Source organism: Euleptes europaea, chromosome 7 (assembly GCF_029931775.1).
Source record: "Euleptes europaea isolate rEulEur1 chromosome 7, rEulEur1.hap1, whole genome shotgun sequence".
NCBI classification, from domain to species: domain Eukaryota; kingdom Metazoa; phylum Chordata; class Lepidosauria; order Squamata; family Sphaerodactylidae; genus Euleptes; species Euleptes europaea.
Genome location: NC_079318.1, coordinates 45,647,593 through 45,665,739, shown reverse-complemented (window position 1 = coordinate 45,665,739; position 18,147 = coordinate 45,647,593). Strand labels below are relative to the sequence as shown.

Below are 18,147 nucleotides of genomic sequence, written 5' to 3'. Positions count from 1 at the left end.
TGAAGGCAACCAGGAAACTACAACTGGTCCAGCATGCGGCAACCCAACTACTGTCAGGGACTTGCTGCTGGGACCATATGTCGCCCATTTTGAAACAGCTACTTTGGCTGCCAGTCTGTTTCAGAGTTTAATTGAAGGTGTTGGTTATGACCTTTAAAGCCTTCCTGACCTGGGACCCACATATTTGAAAGACCATCTCTTTCCATAAGTCCCTGCAAACCAACCACGGTCATCAGGCAACCACCTGTTGGCTATCCCACTACTTATCCCATCATCTGGCATTGACCTGAGCCCAGGGTTTTTCCATTGCGGCTCTGGCTCTGTAGAACTGGCTCCCTGAAGAGGTGAGGTGGACCCCCTCCTTGGAGATCAGGAGGCGCTGCAAGTCCTGCCTGTCTGCCATGGCTTCTGAATGGCAGGAGTCTTTTGGAGGGGGATATGGGGTTTGCTATGTTATTTTTGGTTCTAACAGGAAATGTTTTTAATTATTATCAAACCACCTTGAACCACGAGAACAGGTGGGATATAGATGTTTTAATAAATAAATACATAAATAAAACATTTTGTTGTAGAAGAAAGCACCGTCCCTCATATATTCAGAACCTGTCAATGAAATTTCCATTTCAGAAGTCAGCTAACAAAATCCCCAATGAAGATAAAAGGTATGGGGTTATGACAGCAGGCATTCCCTCCGCAGCCTTTAAAAAGGTTAAAACCACCATCTTGAATTGTTACCAGTCAATGGTTCAGATGCACACCAGTGAAGATCTTTTAACAAAGGGGCAATATTCCCTTGTCTTCTAAAGGCTGCCCAGGGTAAAGTGCAACACAGAAATCTAATGGGTAAGTTACCTGTGCATGTATGATATTGTCTGTTGGGACTTCCCAAAATTCTGCAAGATAGTTACCATCATAAGCTAATTATCTCACCACATTCAAATAAATTCTTCTGCAGACAGAGAAATCCTGTCTGATTCAGGGTGTTAAGACTGCTTCATGGGCATGTGTATATGTAGTAAAAGGTGAGCTGGTATTAGCCAATACTGCATTAAGTTTATTTATATAGTGACTAAAGGTTTACTAGGCATCAAGGCATAACAGCATCTGGGACCAATTTAACTCCTTTTAAGCCAGCTTTGCAGTAACCACCACTAGCGGTTCTAACGCCCAAAACACCACAAGAGAAACCTACAAACCGTTGTATCTAATACTTACTAAAACTACAGAATCATCCAGCAGAAACCTTTTTCATGTTTTAGCTGGAGCTGAATTTTGAGACATCTGCATGCAAAGCATGTACTCAACCATACTATGCCCACCCCAATAATGCTACAAGGGGGTTCAGTGACTACACACACACTACTCATGCTGAGTCCCAAGTGCAACAGGTTTTTTTAAGCTCTATTGCGCTTCCTTTCAACTCTGCAGTTATCAGCTTTTCCTACAATTCTACTTTAATGTACTGCAAGCAAACATTTGAGAGGTGAGGTTGTATAATGGCTAGAACATGCCTTGACAAGTTTTCTTTGGATCTTGGAGCCAGCACTAAATGTTAGGGGCCAGACTATTTATAGCAAACATAATGTTTTCAATATTATGCACGTCTAGAGAGGCAGCTTACATAGTTTCTGGAATTTTTTCATTATTTACTTATGAAAAACCTTACACCAAGGTTGCATACATGTAAAGCAATCTAGTTAAATGGCTACAAATGGTTAATAATATTTATTAAAACATTATAAAGTGAAACCTCTACCAAAATTAAATTATACACAAAACAGCTATATTTCTTTGATGGACATAGTGATTATGTGCAGTTGGCCTTCAGGAATCAAAATATTAATATTTTGAATACCTGGGTCAGATACCTCCTGATCCTTCAAATCACCAACAGACCAGTTTAAAAACTAAAGTTTCTTAATATATAAATCATGCATTATTTGTTACAAAAGTGAATAATATTTGTTTGCTATAACCAGTAACAGTGCATTCCTGAGAGGAATGCCTGCGCCAGTCATTGGAGGCAACGCGGCTGTGCTGCCTCCTTCCAGCATTAAAAATCTGTGCAGTCCTCATAGGGTTGCATGGGAGATAAGCCACCTAAAAGGTGGCGTATCTTAGCAAAAATAAAAAGGGGTGTTCCCAGCCCGAAAGGGCTTTGGAGTTCGCTTAAAGGCAGCTCCTCCCCCAGCCTGGAAGTGGAACGCCCTGGAAATGCCTCCTGGGATGCCAGCATGGCCTTTGATGGCGTTTGGACACCGACGGAAGGCCCCGTCGGCCTTCCCATGGCCGCACCCCACAAACTGGCGTCTGGGCCTTCCCGCTGGCGTTCGGGCCACTAACGCCGGCGTTAGCTGCCTGGACACCGGCACGGCGCCTTCCTAGCCTACTAAGGGTTTTCACCCTTAGATCTCAGGAATGCGCTGTAAAGGTATTAGTTTGCAGTAAAGTATTTATATTAACTATGAACATTGACAAGAATTCTAGTCAGGCAGCCCGTGTTTTTTGCTTATAATACTTGAGTAGGGGGAGGGGGAGAGGAGGATATGAAATCAATATATTGTTATTTGGCTCTGACTTCACATGCAAGATTACTAAAGACAAGGGCAGAGTATATTGTGAACCAAGAACACTTTATAGAAGCAAGGGCAGCAACTGCTAGGCAGAACAGTGTTTCTCCATTAAATGGGAAATAAATATCTACACAGTTTGGCTGACAAAGTTAACGGTAAAGTACTGGCTCATTATTCACCCATGAGGTTATGTCATGTCATTGCATTTACTAGGCAGGCTATGTTTACACTGGGTTTACGCTATGTTCGAGCTGGGTACTCATTTTACAAACCTTGGAAGGATGGAAGGCTGAGTCAATCTTGAGCTTCCTACCTGAAACCGACTTCCTTCAGGATCGAACTCAGGTCGTGAGCAGAGCTTTTGACTGCAGTATTGTGCCACAGGGCTCCTTACTGACAAAATTAAATATACCTAATTTGCATCATAAATACATGACCTGTTAAATCATGCTGGTAATACTTAACTTCAGAAATCAAACATCTTTCATTTTTTTATTTGACACAGAAAAGCATGCTTTAATTAAATGCACTGGATGAAAAGTCAAGAATTCAGTGATATATGCACAGAGCGATCGTGAAGGGAGGGTTACGCGGCGCCTAGGGATGGCGCCGCTGCATCGTCTCCCAAGTGGCTTGCGGCAGCCCAGTGAGAAGTTAAAAACAGATTTTCCCCTGTAAAATAACTAGTTATTTTACAGAGGACTAAACCGTGTATTCGGTGTGGCAGTATGAATGAGGATATTGGAATAAGTTGTAATATAGAAATTCTGTTAAATTTTAACGTTTACACATATTTTAAATTATGAAGATTGTTGTATGTTTTTTGTTGTTATTTTATTGAATAAATATAAAAAAAAAACAGATTTTCCCCAAAGCCCCATGAAACTCTCCAGAGTTTCACAGGGCTACACCAGCCTTTTAGCTGGAGTAACTCCACGCCAGCTAAAGGGGACATTTCTGGCCCCAAAAAGGCTTTGCAAGCTGCCTAAAGGCAGTGCCGCCCCTGGAAACGCCCCCTGGACACCAGCACAAGCACTGGACAAAGGCTGCCAGGGAGGCAGTGCCAGCGCCTGAAGCTCATGCTGCTGCACGGCGTCCCTACACCAGTGTAAGTGTCCTTGCGTTGGCGTCTATGCCAGTTTGGAAGGCGTAAGTGGCACTTACGCTGGCGTAGGGGTCACACTGCCTCCTCAGCTCCGCCCCCCCCCACTTCAGGATTGCACGGGGAATGTATTTTTGTATTGCATTTAGATTTTAACATGGGGGGTCTCTGAGAGGAAGGGAAACCCATTCTACAGCAATAAAAATGCTTCAGAAATCTTCACATGTGTAGACATTGTTATCATCTTTTGGAAGGTGAAAATGCCACAAATTATTATTTTTACAAATAAGATTATCAGCACAGGAGCCAGCCCTTGACTATGAGATCACCATAAAACCCTCAACTGCTATTGGAAGTCAAATATGTAGAAATTTCCTATTCCCAAACAAGGCAAATAAGCACAATAAATTTATCCAAATAAGATTAATCTATTAAAATATTTTTAACAATTTAACGCAAGAGTTTAAGAAAACTGCAGATGTCAAGCACTATCTTAGAAGATGCATTTCCCTTTCACACAAAGGAAAGAAACTTCTTGTAAGATTCTACATGCTATACCATCAGGTACATAACCTAAAACCAAAGCCAGCTTTCTGCTTTAGGGGACTGATTAAAATCCCTTCAATTGATGGACAGCACTACTGAAAGTGCAAAATATACCAATATCGCAAAAGTTACTAGTCACCAGCATAAAGCATTCTTTTATGCTCCTCTGTTGTCACAGCAAGTCCATTCAACTAAAAGGTATGACTATATGAAGCATGCTGTTTTAAGCTCAGTAAATTCCACAATTTAAGGGCGCATTCCTGAGGGGGGTGGACAAAGCTCCTTAGGAGCCAGAATGACCCCCATGCCAGCGCAAGTGCCCACTTATCCCTTGATAAGGGGCACTTACGCCGGCGTGGAGGGAATTTACGCTGGCACCGGGACAGAGCAGAGATGCACCAGCCTTCCCTGTCAGCGCTGCCACTCCGGGAACAAAATCCCAGGCCTTTCCTTGGAGCGGAGCTGCCTTTAGGCAGCTTCCTCACCCTTTTCAGACCAGGAACGCCCCTTGGTGTGGCTGCGTGGCTACACCACCTTTTTGAGCAGCACAGTCCTGTTAAAGGCAATGGGGCTTTTTTGCCCTTCTTCTATTTTTGATTTTAAAATGGGATTTTTGTCTCTGCAGCAGCCAGGAAGCCTCTTTGGCAGCAGCATGTCTGCATCATACCCAGCCGCCATGCAACTCCCCCCCACCCAGGAATGGGCTGCCTCTGATTATGTGAGACACAATCATAGTTGTACTTTACCTATTACAAAAAAAAATTATAGTCATCTATTCAAACAGTATTTCCCAATGTGCAAAAGGCTAGTGCCTATTTGGAGAACTCCTTTGTGTATGATGAGGAAAGAGTAATTGACAGAGTAAGTAGTAGTAACACCTCCCCTTAATCCTGGATCAGTTATTATAGCAGCAAGCATTCACACTGGTATAAAGTCTTACCTGGAATACAATGATGCCAATGAACCAGTAAAATCAAGATCCACTCATCTGCCTGCTCACACTTCTGACTCTTATGTATCAGCTGTATTAATGAAACATGAAACCAATGCAGACACTGGTCACATTTCTGTATTCACCCCATAATTATGGGAAATGGACAAAATAAACTTTGACTTCAAATAGAAATAAGTGTTGTCTGTCAGCCTAAACTATTAATGATGGCTATACAGAAGTCCCACATAAATATTATTTACTTTAAATTCAGTACTACCATTTCCTTCAGATGCATTACTACTTGCCTTATCTGCTTATGGATAAACTACTTGCCATCCCAACAGTATTTCAAACTGCTAACATGATTGTATTGATATGTTTGGTTAATATCCTTTTACAGGAGCTCTTAATTGACTAAAAGGTGTATTAAACCTTCACATAAATTTACAAATGCTGATGGATTTTACAAACCTCCCCCAAAATGATAGCATGGAACTTAGTGTCTTCTTGTGCTCAGAATATTACAGTGTTCTGAAGTAAGTGAAAAGATATACTTGCAAAGCATGGAAAGCCTATTCTTAATAACATATTCAACTCAGGGAAGAACTGTGGAAACTGGAAGTGTTTTATAAATGTAACATTAAAATATCTTAAATAATCTAGATATAGCCTAGAGAGGTTAAATTCAAAGTATCATTAACATTTTGAAATCAATGCCTAAATTCACAGCGCTGTCCTACGGAAAGCTTCAGTCTACGACCACTGATTTCAATAAGCTTATGCTGGAATTACTCTGCAGGGGATTGTGCTGCCCAAATAGTAATTTTCCATTTTCTGAAGGAGTCATGCATCAAGATATGTTGCTTAGTATCTCACATGATTTCATATTAACAAGAAATTTGTTTCAGAAAAACTGCAAAGTTTAGAGCTGAAACTACATAACTACACACAGGACGTTTAAATAGTATTAGAAATCTACATAAACAGCACAGTAATTTTTTTATTACTCAGTGACAGGAGGTAAGATGTGAAGTTAGTTTGCAAATCTTCCATAATATCGCAACAAAACATTGCACCAAAATTTTTGCTTTGTTGCACAGACATTGTGGCATACAATACTAATAGTCAAGATACCTTGTTAATTTCCACAGATAACAGATTCTTAGAACCTTTAGCAACTTTGACTTATCATGTTTCAACTGGTAAGGTTATGAAAATCCCTTATAACATGTTATGGGCTGCCGCCAAGTTTGCTTATAAAACACAAAAGTTCTACTTAAAAATTTTGAATTGTACAACCTTAATGTTGCTTGAATTCAAAGATGAATAAAATGTATACAATCTAAGTAAGAGTTACAGACATTACAGGATTAAGTCTGGCTTCCAAACAGCTACTAATATTCTAACATACACAAATGTTTAGTTAGTTCTTTGTGAAAATCACTTCAAATATAAGTCACATGTCAAAGCATTATCTGTTTCTTCTGGCAGGAAGTAATAGTGGTAAACAGTTGCAAACCTAGATAATCAATCCATGATGGACACTAGGGCTATTAAAAAATACTAGAACTTGGAAGTTTTCCACAGAGCAATAAAGTTTTGCCTAGACTTGGATAAATGCTGAATTCATTCGAATGAGTTAGCCAACATATCACTGAAAACCCAGCTTAGAAAAAGATGTTCTGAAACAGCATCAAACTTTCCTCCTTCCACTCCTGAAATTTATTCACTGCTCAGTCAAAAACATTTGAAGTGCAGTCTACAGAAGGATAATTTATGTCACCCTTTTTTTATAGCATAGATGATCACAAACACCAAGTTTTTATTCAAAGAACCCACATCTTTTTCTTAAGTGGTACTTAAGAAACCTAACTTTAAATTGTACAAGTTATACTGGAAGTCAATGTAGCAGAGAAATAGAAAAACTGGAAGTTTTAGATGACTGGCCTTAAACCCATCCGCCAACCCCCCCATAAGAAAGTAATCTGACACATATAAAAATTATACCGATGTGGCCTTTATTAAAGTTTTGTTGCAATTTGTCTGCCAGGATCACATCTTAGATCAATGAGGTGACATATGTTTAAATACATGATATCCTGTCAACACTAGTACTGAACACATGTTAACACATCTTTCTGCCATGTGTTCAACTCATTACGTACATACCTTACAATTAATGGGAGGCCCTTTAAAAGGGGTTGCAGCAGTCTCACCAAGGAAACAGAAGAAGCAGCTCCTAAAAAAACAGGTTTTGCTGTATTGGGGTACACATAGGGGCTTGGGGAGACAAACTTGACAGAAAATAGCTAAGATTTCAAACCCAGTAAAAGTTGACTACATAAACCCAAGTTTATTGATTAAATGTGGTTTTAATTAGATCAGCAACTAAGCTCAAATTCTTTGAGAACACACAACCTGTAAAATGTAACTGATTTCCTCAACAACAAAAAAGGCAGACAGAATGCCTGAAGAGCACATTTATACAAAAAGAGGAGTCGATAGCTAATAATGCTATAAACAAAATCAAAAAGGTATAAACAAGCATGAAAACTATGAAAAAGAACAGAACAACTTCATGGATACAATTTGTTATGACTGTACAGCCTATCACTACAAATCATTCCTCTAAAAAGTTCAGTAGAGAAACTACTTAAATTCATGGCAAAGTCAGTTACTTAATATTTTGTCTTATTAAAAGAACCTCAGGGCTATATCCTAAGAACCTTACTGTATTACATGCTAAAGGGCTTGGCAACTGTTAGCCATTAATCGTTTAACTCAAAGGAAATTCTAATACAATGACAAGTAATTAGGGGCAAACCCATCCCCCACTGTTTGAGCTAAAAGGATAAGCTTATCTGGAGGCTGATGAACACCATTCAGCCTACCAGTCTCATTTTCAAGTGTTGCGTCAAAAGGGAGATGTGGTTACAGGCTGCAAGATCCAGAAATTTTAAAAAAAATCCAAATGGAACCCCTCCTCAAGGGACAGCCATGGAGAAAGAAAGAAAATCATGGAGTTCCTTACTGACATCAAACAAGAAACCCCGTCTGATAACCTTAACCATCACATCTCCGTCATGGCTAGGCTGTTGAGTGTGTGATTTTTTCTCCTATTTATCGATTACACAAAAGAAAACCCAGCAGGGGCTGCTGCAATGCAACACACACCGATTTAAAGAGAGAGAGGAGCGCTTTCCCACTTCCCCGCCTTGAATTCTGTAGCTGTGGCGAACACCTAGGTGATTCCATGTCTGGTTTTCAAATGCGAATAAAGGACACTGAAATTAGCCCGGCCCTTCCATCCACCCCCCCCCACCCCTCCGCCGGTTGCCCCCCCTGAATGACGGTGACTTTCACCCTTCCTTAACCAAGTGGTCTCACCCCCCCTCCCCTTCTGCGCACTCACCCCAAACCCCTTTCCCCACCCCTCGTTTGCAACAAAAGCTCTGCACACCAGATGAGCCATTATTATCCCTACGGACCCACCATCCGCGCGATCCCTTGTCTGTACCGCTGCCGTCAAAAAAACAAACAAAAAACACACACTGGCACACACAAAACCCCCCCCCACACACACACACACCCCTTCTAGAGAAACATTTGGAAAGAGGGGAGGGGGGGACTCCTCCTCTCCACACACACATACACAATAACACCGTGGGAATTCCAATGCAAGATACCTGGGGGGGGAATGGTCCCCCCCCTCGCCGCAGCTCCTTTCCCTCCAAATTGATCGACAGTTCTCGCCTGCCCGCGGCTTCCCCAGCAGGACCCCTCCCCACGCCACCGGGGGTCCCCCCTTCATTCTGATGAAACCCAACCTAAAGGTCTCCTCCTTTACCTTCCCCGTTGCACGCGCCCCCCGCCCCCGCGCCAGCGTCTCCTCCCTTCCCGCCTTGTACGGTGTCCCTCCTTGCTCCCGAGAGAGCCCGTGGAGTGGCGGCGGGGGCCGAAGCCCCCCCTAGGCCGGCTCGGCCGGGTCTTCCTCACCTCATGTTTCTGCCCAAGGGCCGGGGGGGCGTCCTTCTCCCCCCGCCCTGCTCCCCGCTCCGCTCTCCTCAGCAGCCGGCCGGAATCTCAATAGGCGACGAGGAGGGAGGGGAGGAGAAAGGGAGCGCGGGGGGGGGGTCCCCTCAGGCGCCAGCCAGTCAATGCCTTGGCAACCTCCGACGGACTCGCCCGCCTGCCGTCCTCCGACTTCGCTGCTTGGCCCAACCCGACCACAGCGGGGAGTCAAAGGAAAAGGGAGGGAAGGGAAAAGGGGGGGGGAGGGAAGGAGAACGAACCAACTCTCGAGGGCCGCGACGGGGGGGGGGAGAGGGAACGACGGGAGAACAAGAGAAGGTGGAAGGGTCGGGAAGGCGGGAGAACAACGCGCAGGCGGCTCGCTCGAGACGCCGGCTCGCTCAGGCAAAAGGGGGAGGGGGGTGGCGGCAGGCACGCAGGGGGACGCCGGCGGGGGCGGGGCGGAGGAGGCCCCGCCCAGTGCCCGGTCTGCATTCCCAGCGCATTCCATGCGGGTTCCCGCGCGGGAGGGGGAGGCGCCGCCGGCGGAGGTGGGCTCGACCAACTGCGGAGGAAAGCCGTGGCGGGTGGACTCGCCTGCGGCCCCTGCTGACCGCCGAGGTGGTTCCCCTTGCCCGCTGGTTCCTTCAGCCTTTCGGTGGCCGCTCTCCGCAACTCCGTTTGCAATCTAAAACCGGGGGGGGGGGTGTTGGGGGGGAGGGAAGCACCCGATTTGCGGATCCTTATCGCTTGGTCAGGAGTACGTATGGCTTGCTATTGGTTTCTAAAGCATATTGATCCGATCCTCTGCTTGCCGTATTGTATTTGTTAGCGGCTGCGTGCCGTGCGGGTTAAAGTAAGGACACGTGCGTCGCTTTTATTACTGCTCAGTCCGTTCGTCGGAGCCCTGCTTTGAATTCCCTATCAGCCTACATGGATATGCACTTCGGAATTCAACCCCGAATATTTACTTTGAATTCTTTGTACCGGTGCACACTACCATCCAACGAAAGCCTCGCAGTGATAGCTATAATCCCATTTTCAATTTCAATCTGCCAGATTCTACCCCTGCCCTTTGGGGCTCCATTTCCGATCGTTTTACCATGATAGCGTTGGCCAGTTCTTCACCACTTTGCTGAGAATGAATGTATTTCTCATTTTCCATTCATGCGACTGGCTACCATAAAAAAAGAAGAGAAATAAAAATCTGCCCCAGGCATATCCGGATGGTGTGTTGAAGATGTAGCTGTGCTTAAGATAATATGTTATGTTGTGCACTATGAAACAAATTTATTTGGAAGTAAATATTTTTTGTTTGTTTTTTGTTTTTGCTGTCATGTTGCAGCCAATTTACGGCAACCCATAGGGCTTTCAAGGCAAGAGATGTTGTTTGCCATTGCCTGCCTCTGTGTAGCAACCACAGTATTTCTTAGTGGTCTCCCATACTGACCAGGGTTGAGATCTGACAAGACAAATGAATCTACAAGACAAATATTTCCATAGGCCTGAGAAAAGCCTCAGGTTAGCAGAAAAATCTGAAATTTGAGGGAAATATACATTGGGTGGTTCAAACACTCCAAAATGATAGAAACAGCACCTGTAGCTTTAAGAAATTAATGCCCTCGGTGGCCTCTGCTAGGCAGTGACAATAGTTTTGCCAGATTTCAAGCCTTGGTTTCTGTCAGTAAGGCAAAGATAAGTCTGTTTTGGCAGCCACTAAGCAACTTGCTACCGCACAACCCGCATGACTTACCCAGGCCCAGCTGCTTGCTCTTGTCCAACAGCAGCCACCCCATGAAAGTCAGTGTTGTCTAGTGGTTAGAGTCTCAGATTAGTATCTGGGAGACCCAGGTTCAAATCCTGCTTGGCCAAGGAAGCTTGCTAGGAGATTTTGGGGCAGCCCCTGAAATGGTATTCACATTATTGTAAAATCTTATGTTCTGGCCTCTTTGGATGTTGGACAAGTATTTTTCTTTGATATAAGAAATGTACTCCAATGGACAGCAGTCACAGAGCTTGAGATAAAGTGTTAGATCTCTTCTCTTTCATCAGGCAAGGCAACAGGGAGGATATGATATCCCCGGAGCTATTTAAACAACTTCCTGACTGGTAGGCTCTGATGCTGGCCAAGTTGTTCACCCAGCTTACTTCAACAGGTGGTTTCCAGCTGAGTGTAAACAAAGCTCTTTTTTCCTAATATTCTAAAGGGGCTGTAAACAGAACCCTTGATAATTTTTTTTTTTTTGCTGTCAAGTAACAGCTGATGTATGGCAACCCCATGGGGTTTCAAGGCAAGAGACATTCAGAGGTGGTTTGCCATTGCCTGCCTCCACATCACGTCCCTAGTATTCCTTGGAGGTCTCCCATCCAAATACCAGCTAGGGTCAGGGCTAAGAGTGTGTGACTGGTCCAAGGTCACCCAGCAAGCTTCCAAAGCAACTATCTGTGGAAACAAGCAACTTAAAAAAACAAAAAACTTTTTCCTATTCATTTTTGATTTAGGCATTCATGGCAGTGTTTTAGGTAATACATTGGAAATGTTCATAGAATCATAGAGTTGGAAGGGACCACCAGGATCATCTAGTCCAACCCCCTGCACAATGCAGGAAATTAACAACTACCTCCCCCCCACACCCCCAGTGACCCCTACTCCATGCCCAGAAGATGGCCAAGATGCCCTCCTTATCATCTGCTTAATGTTGTTTCTTACTTGTTGATAGAAAATTAGATTAAGCAAAATCTCTCTTTTCTTTCTGTTTAACATGACATTTTTAGTGAATTATGCATCATTGCAATCATTGTATAATTGTTTATCAATGTGGTGCTTGATGCATGACTCTGATGAGGCATGAATCAATGCTTATTCAAGGAAGCTGTCATTTGATTGCTTTATCATTTATTTGTTGCTTAAATTTTATGGCACTTTTAGTCCACCTTTTCCCAAAGGACTCAAGGCGGGTTACAGTGCAATTTAAATCTGCCATACTAAAATTGCATCACAAATAATGGTCAAGGTTCCATTAATAAAAACCTTACAAGCCAAACTATTTAGGTAACCAGACTTCGGAGAAACACACGTTGAACTAATTTCACTTTACAAATGCCACTTCCACACAGATGTGGGAAAAGTCGCCCTGCTGTGGAAGCAGCAATGAGCAGAATGGAAGAGCCCTGTTTAGAGATGTAAAATTTCTGAAAATTTTGAAGTCTGGTGGGGAGTTTTTCTCTGTTCCCCCCCCCCTGGAAAAAACAAACTGGGGGGAAATTGAAATACATGAAATACTTACTGCCCTTTCAAATCTAGACTAATGTTGCTGCTTTAACAACATAAAATGCCTGATTTATTGCATAGTTAGCATAAAAAATTGCAATATTTTACATATTTATAGAATTTAACATTTACAAATATTTTAGTTTTGTATGAGAAAAATTGCAAACATACCCAATGCTTGAGAGAAATCTGCAAACTAATGCGCCCTATGCTATCTTAGCACATGTACCTTAATTTTGCTATCTGGTTTGAGAGTGCTGACTGAAATTTGCAGTTTTCCTCTGAGGCTTTGGTGCAGTTTCTGCCCCACCTCCTTCTGATCTTTTTTCTCCCTCCTGCAAGTAAGGGCAGTAAGCTTCTTTTTACCCCATCTGTGGGTAATTGCGTCACAGTGGTTTGAGGGAGAAATGAAAAGGTCAACCACGTCAGGTGAAAAGGACAACAGAAGGCATGTGATTGTTGAAAAGCAATGAAAGCCTTCATGAAGATTAGATATCCTTCTAGGTGCTGAAATAAATCTATATGTGTCTACAGATTACCACCTTGTATTTAAAAGCATTTCACTCATTCGAAAAGAGAAATATTTCAGGGTTTTTTTTCAGTACTCCCCAAAATTTCCATCAGAAAAACTGGAAAAAATGTTGCAGAAAAAATGGGAGGGGGAGTTCCCCCCTAGGGTTGCCAGGTCCCCCCATGCCACCGGTGGAGCTTCATGGGAGCGGAGCTGGGGACAGTGACCTGCATGCGCAGTGCAATGATGTCACTTCCAGCTTTACCCCGAAAGCACCAGCATCATGTGAGACGCTCTTGCACATTTCTCCATAGAGCTTTGGGGGGGGGAGTGTTAGAGTGTCCCCGGCGCTTCCGGGATGAATCTAGAAGTGACGTCATCATACCCTGGGCTTGCTGCGTGCAGGGATCACTGCCCCCTCCCCTCAGCTGGTTTGCTTCTGCCCATCAACCAGCTGAGGGGTGGCAGGCAGCCCTGTTAATTGGCAGACAATTGCCCACCATAACCAGTCATATGGGAACCCTATTCCCTCCCCCAAAAAATCCATTTTTTCTGGACCTTTACATCTCTAGCTCTGCCCACATGTCCCATTTCTACACCACTCGCTGCTCTCCCTATCCCTCTACCCCCACTCCTCCCCCTTGTGATCCATCATAATAGTGCATTAGCACTGAGATAATTACAATCATAAATGCCTTTCATGCTAGGCAACCCCCCCTTCCTTCTTCACAGCTGAATCAGAGCGCAAAGATGCACTGCAGCACAGTAGATCCTTCTAAAGTGGGAGCATCCAGCTGGTCACATGGGCAAAATATGTGTGCGGAAGTGGGCAAAGTTTCCAGAAGACCAACAGTGGGGATTTTTCTGACATTCTCAGGAAAGTCATTCCACCATACAGGGGCCATCCCTGAAAAAGTGCTGAACCTTTTGTTATATGTGTGCAGGATGGAATCTTCTGAAGGCCTTGATCAGTGAAGCATAACCCATGCAGGTTGAACACTTTTTTACACACTTTATCATACAACCACTGAGTGACCTATATGAGTGAAGAAGAGATTAAAATTTTAACTTCTCTATTAGGGCAGCTTAAATAATAATTGACTTAACAGTGATAACAACCCAAGGAAAACTTCCTCCATATATGCTGGAAATGTCCAAAAGTGAATAATTTTTTCTAAATAATCATAGTCTATAGAGGACATTGTTTGGTATAATTTAATTTTATATCATTCGTTTTAAAGTCACTTTAAGAATATTGGATTGATGATAAAATTGTTTCAGCTATAATTGTTTTGGGACACCACTACAATTTTGTGCAAAGCCTTAAGATTGAAATTTACAAGACCTTATAATTGTGGGTTATCTAACAGCAAATAACATTTGTGAGAGAAGATGAACAACAAGAAAGATGCATTTGGGAAATAATGGCTTCCCTTTGAAAAATTACATTAAGAGATTCTGTAAGCCAAAAGCTCGGTTATGAATATTTATATGGTAAAATTAGCAAATCAATAACCAGTAAGGGGCATAACCTCGGGATCTAACCTTTGTTTACGAGAGTCTGTTCCAAGATTCAAATAAGAGGTGGAAGCAGTGGTTTCTTTTAAGAAGTTTACTTGTGCACAAGCAATCCAATAACACGTACACAGCACACACTTAGAGTCTAGAAAATAAAGGTAGGAGTACAGAGACGTTCACCAATGTGGCAGTTTTCCCTTTGAAGAGGGGTAATACTACACCTGATGTAGTAGCAGAGATGTCCTGAGTTCCATGCGGCTAGCAAGGAAAAGGGCAATGGGGGAAGGGATTCCCTGGGCTTGACAAGCAAGTCAGGGAAGTATATTGGCTAGGCTGCGCAAAACCCACGCCAACAGAGTGTCAGCAAGTTTAGGAGGGGTAAAAGAAGGATAGCTTATGGTTGAAAACTATCCCAGTTATACTCTTTTTGGGGTGGGGGATGATGGGCTTACCCCCTTGTGGTTCCCATGGCAAACAAAGGCAGACAATAGTGTTAACGATCGGCTACTGGGGTGGGGCGATGGGTGATTTAGATGGGCTAACTAGAACCTATGGACTTTGCGCAATTCCGGGAGACCCGGGAGACAATCGATGGGTTTACAATAGTGTTAACGATCAGCTACTGAGGTGGGGCGATGGGTGATTTAGATGGGCTAACTAGAACCTAGGGACTTGGCACAATCGTTGATGGGTTTATTGAGTTGACAAAGGCACGAACAGCTGCATCTGGGGTGAATCACTTCCTGGTTGCCTGAGGTGCGATCTCTTGGTGCTGATACCTCGGGTGCTTCCGATGGATTGCTAGTCATGCAGATGGAGGGGGGGCTGGCTATGTGTCTAGTTGTTCCTTGTGAAATGGCATCTGCTGGATACTTGGACAGGATTGCAGGAAAATGGATTCCCTTTCGTTCACTCGGAGGGGTTGTCCTGCCCGTGGATCCTTGGTGCCTGTCTCGCGGGATGATGCATGAGTCTTTCCCTTTCCATCTAGGGCTTTCTGCATGTCTGGAACGGTGGCGACATGTGTTGTTGTGGTGGCCAGGTAACACAGTTCAGGAGAGGGCCACTGCCAGGCTTCAATTCCACTTGAATAACAGGGAAAAAAGTAGAACTGTCCTACTGAAATATATGTCTACAAGCTGGGGGCCTATAAGGAATCACAGGTGATGAACAACTGGGAAAATTTTCCTCCACCACAAATCTTCCCCCTCCAGGATACTATACATTTTTAAATCTTGACCAAGACAATTTCCTTATCACCCTCTGGTTTCAGAATTTTTGTTTTTCACTGACTCTAATCTGCTGTGAACATGCTGGGAGCAAGAAGCATGCTCATCTTTCATTAGACTTGGGGGGGCATAATTTGTAAGCTAATTCTTTACATTTGGGGAGGCCTCTGAGTATGCAGGCATCCCAACTTTGTCTGCAGGCATCCCACTTCCACAGCCTTTTATAGGCATTCCACCATAAAGCTGATGTTAGAAGGAATCAGTTGGGGGAAATAAATGGGAAATTTCTCCCCATCCCATATCTCCCCCTCAAGGATACCCTCAGTGTCTATGGCTTGAGCAGGCTAATTTCTCTGTCACCCTCAAGTTCAACATAGTTGGTGAGCCTGGAAATGCTTTAGGGTCTGGTTAACTCACTTCACTCAAAGAGGAAAATGAAACAGGAGGTAAATCTTTTTAAAGTAGCAGTTATTTGTGGAGGTTAGCCAGCTGCAATAACTTCTGCACTGGCTCTAAAACTTCCCCAAAAAATGTACAAATAGTTCAGTTTACAGAGTTAGGTAAGAGTTTAGCTCTTCCCTCACAAGAAGTCCTATTGAAAAATAACATTATTTGGATATCTAAGCCACATTTATTTGCAGAATACCCATAAAATCCCCCCAGACAATGCTTTAAAGATGGAAGAGCTTGCCAGGTAATAAGCCTGAGGGATAAAGGACTTGAGTGACTCAGAGGGATTTAGATCAGTCTTTTAGTTGCTGTGAGGCATGAATCATCCATTCCCTCTGTGGCCATATATAGAGAGAATGACCCACTCTATATTCAGTGATATATATACTGATGATACATGATTGAGTCAATGTCCAGGGAAAGTAAAGTCCTGAGTCTTCAGCAACCAAGCTATCTAGGGTCTCGTGGGAAGCCCCAGTGAGCAACCATGGATAGTAAGAACTCAGACCACTAAACCAAACCTTATGCAAATGATACTCTTCCTCATTAACAGAAGTTCACAGTGTAACTACTATGGACCCTAGCCCCACTTCTGCCAAAATAGGAAGATCACTGTAGAAATTTACTTAGGAGATCCTAGCTAGGAATAGCCTTGAATCAAGGGGAAAGCCCATTCTTTAACATGAAAAAGAGAGAGAGAGTTTATTGAAATGACAAGATAATGTAGGGAAAGAAGTGTATTTACCACCAAGCTACTGCCAGGAGGACTGGGATCTGCAACATGTATCTATCTGATAGATTCTTCTTGAGTATGGATGATTTGACTGAGGCAGTCATGCTCTCCAAACTCCCTATAGCCCATTGGTTCTTGTAGGTTATCCGGGCTGTGTGACCGTGGTCTTGGTATTTTCTTTCCTGACGTTTCTCCAGCAGCTGTGGCAGGCATCTTCAGAGGAGTAACACTGAAGGACAGTGTCTCTCAGTGTCAAGTGTGTAGGAAGAGTAATATATAGTCAGAAAGGGGTTGGGTTTGAGCTGAATTATTGTCCTGCAAAAAGTATCAAGGGTAATGTGCTAATCATTGTCCTGTAAGTATCAAGATAATGTGCTAATGAGGGTGTGGTATGTTAATATGGAACCATTGTATCCTGAAGTGATCTGTTAACGTGTGAAATCCGAGGCTAATCCGGATGGCTATTGTGGACTGTAGTCTTTGTTAGTCTGGAGGTTTTCAGGACAGGAAGCCAAGCCTTATTCAGTGTCCTTCAGTGTTACTCCTCTGAAGATGCCTGCCACAGCTGCTGGAGAAACGTCAGGAAAGAAAATACCAAGACCACGGTCACACAGCCCGGATAACCTACAAGAACCAATGAACTCTGACCGTGAAAGCCTTCGACAATATTTCCCTGTACCCCACCCCACAACATGCATAAAGTTGAGAAAACTCAACTGTGGTAAAGATGTACATGACATTGCAAATGTTTATTTGACTCTGCCAACTCCAAAAGCATGCTGAGAACTTCTAGGACTATTGTTCTGTATTACTGACATCTGACTCAGCTGTTCTTCCATGACCATGTTCTATAATAAAGTGTCCTGAACTGGCTGGACTAACGTTGACAATCCTAAAAATGACTCACTTCATGCCATTATGTTATAGCTCATGTGCAGTACTTTCTGTACTTAGGCAATTGCTGTATTCATTCTCTGAATATCTCTCCCGGGTATACCATTGTTAAGGACAGTTTGTTGATGATCAAAGATATACTGAAATCATTGGATTCACAAAGTGACTAAAAAATAAGACCTGCCAAGTCTTTGTATTGCAGTGTTAACTTTTTTTTTTTTTTTTTTTTACTGTTTGTACTGCACTAAATACTGGTGGCATTATGGAAGCAAATAAGCTTTTACACCTCGCTTCCACTCATATTCACAAGCACGAAGCTTGATCAGATACTTCCCACTAAGGCAGACTGGCCATTAAGACCACTTAGGGTTGCCA

The 18,147-nt window shown here is 43.3% G+C and overlaps 1 protein-coding gene across 3 annotated transcripts in view; it reads right to left on the bottom strand.

Moving 5' to 3' along the window:
* Nucleotides 1–9,192, bottom strand: part of ENAH (ENAH actin regulator) — a 130,556-nt gene extending 121,364 nt beyond the window's left edge. For all 3 annotated transcript variants that reach the window (XM_056852811.1, XM_056852813.1, XM_056852814.1), the window contains exon 1: nucleotides 9,152–9,192. In XM_056852811.1, coding sequence (XP_056708789.1) covers nucleotides 9,152–9,156 — 5 coding nt within the window. In that variant the 5' untranslated portion in view covers nucleotides 9,157–9,192. The remainder of the gene's footprint in view (nucleotides 1–9,151) is intronic.
* Between the last annotated feature and the right edge of the window lie 8,955 nt (nucleotides 9,193–18,147).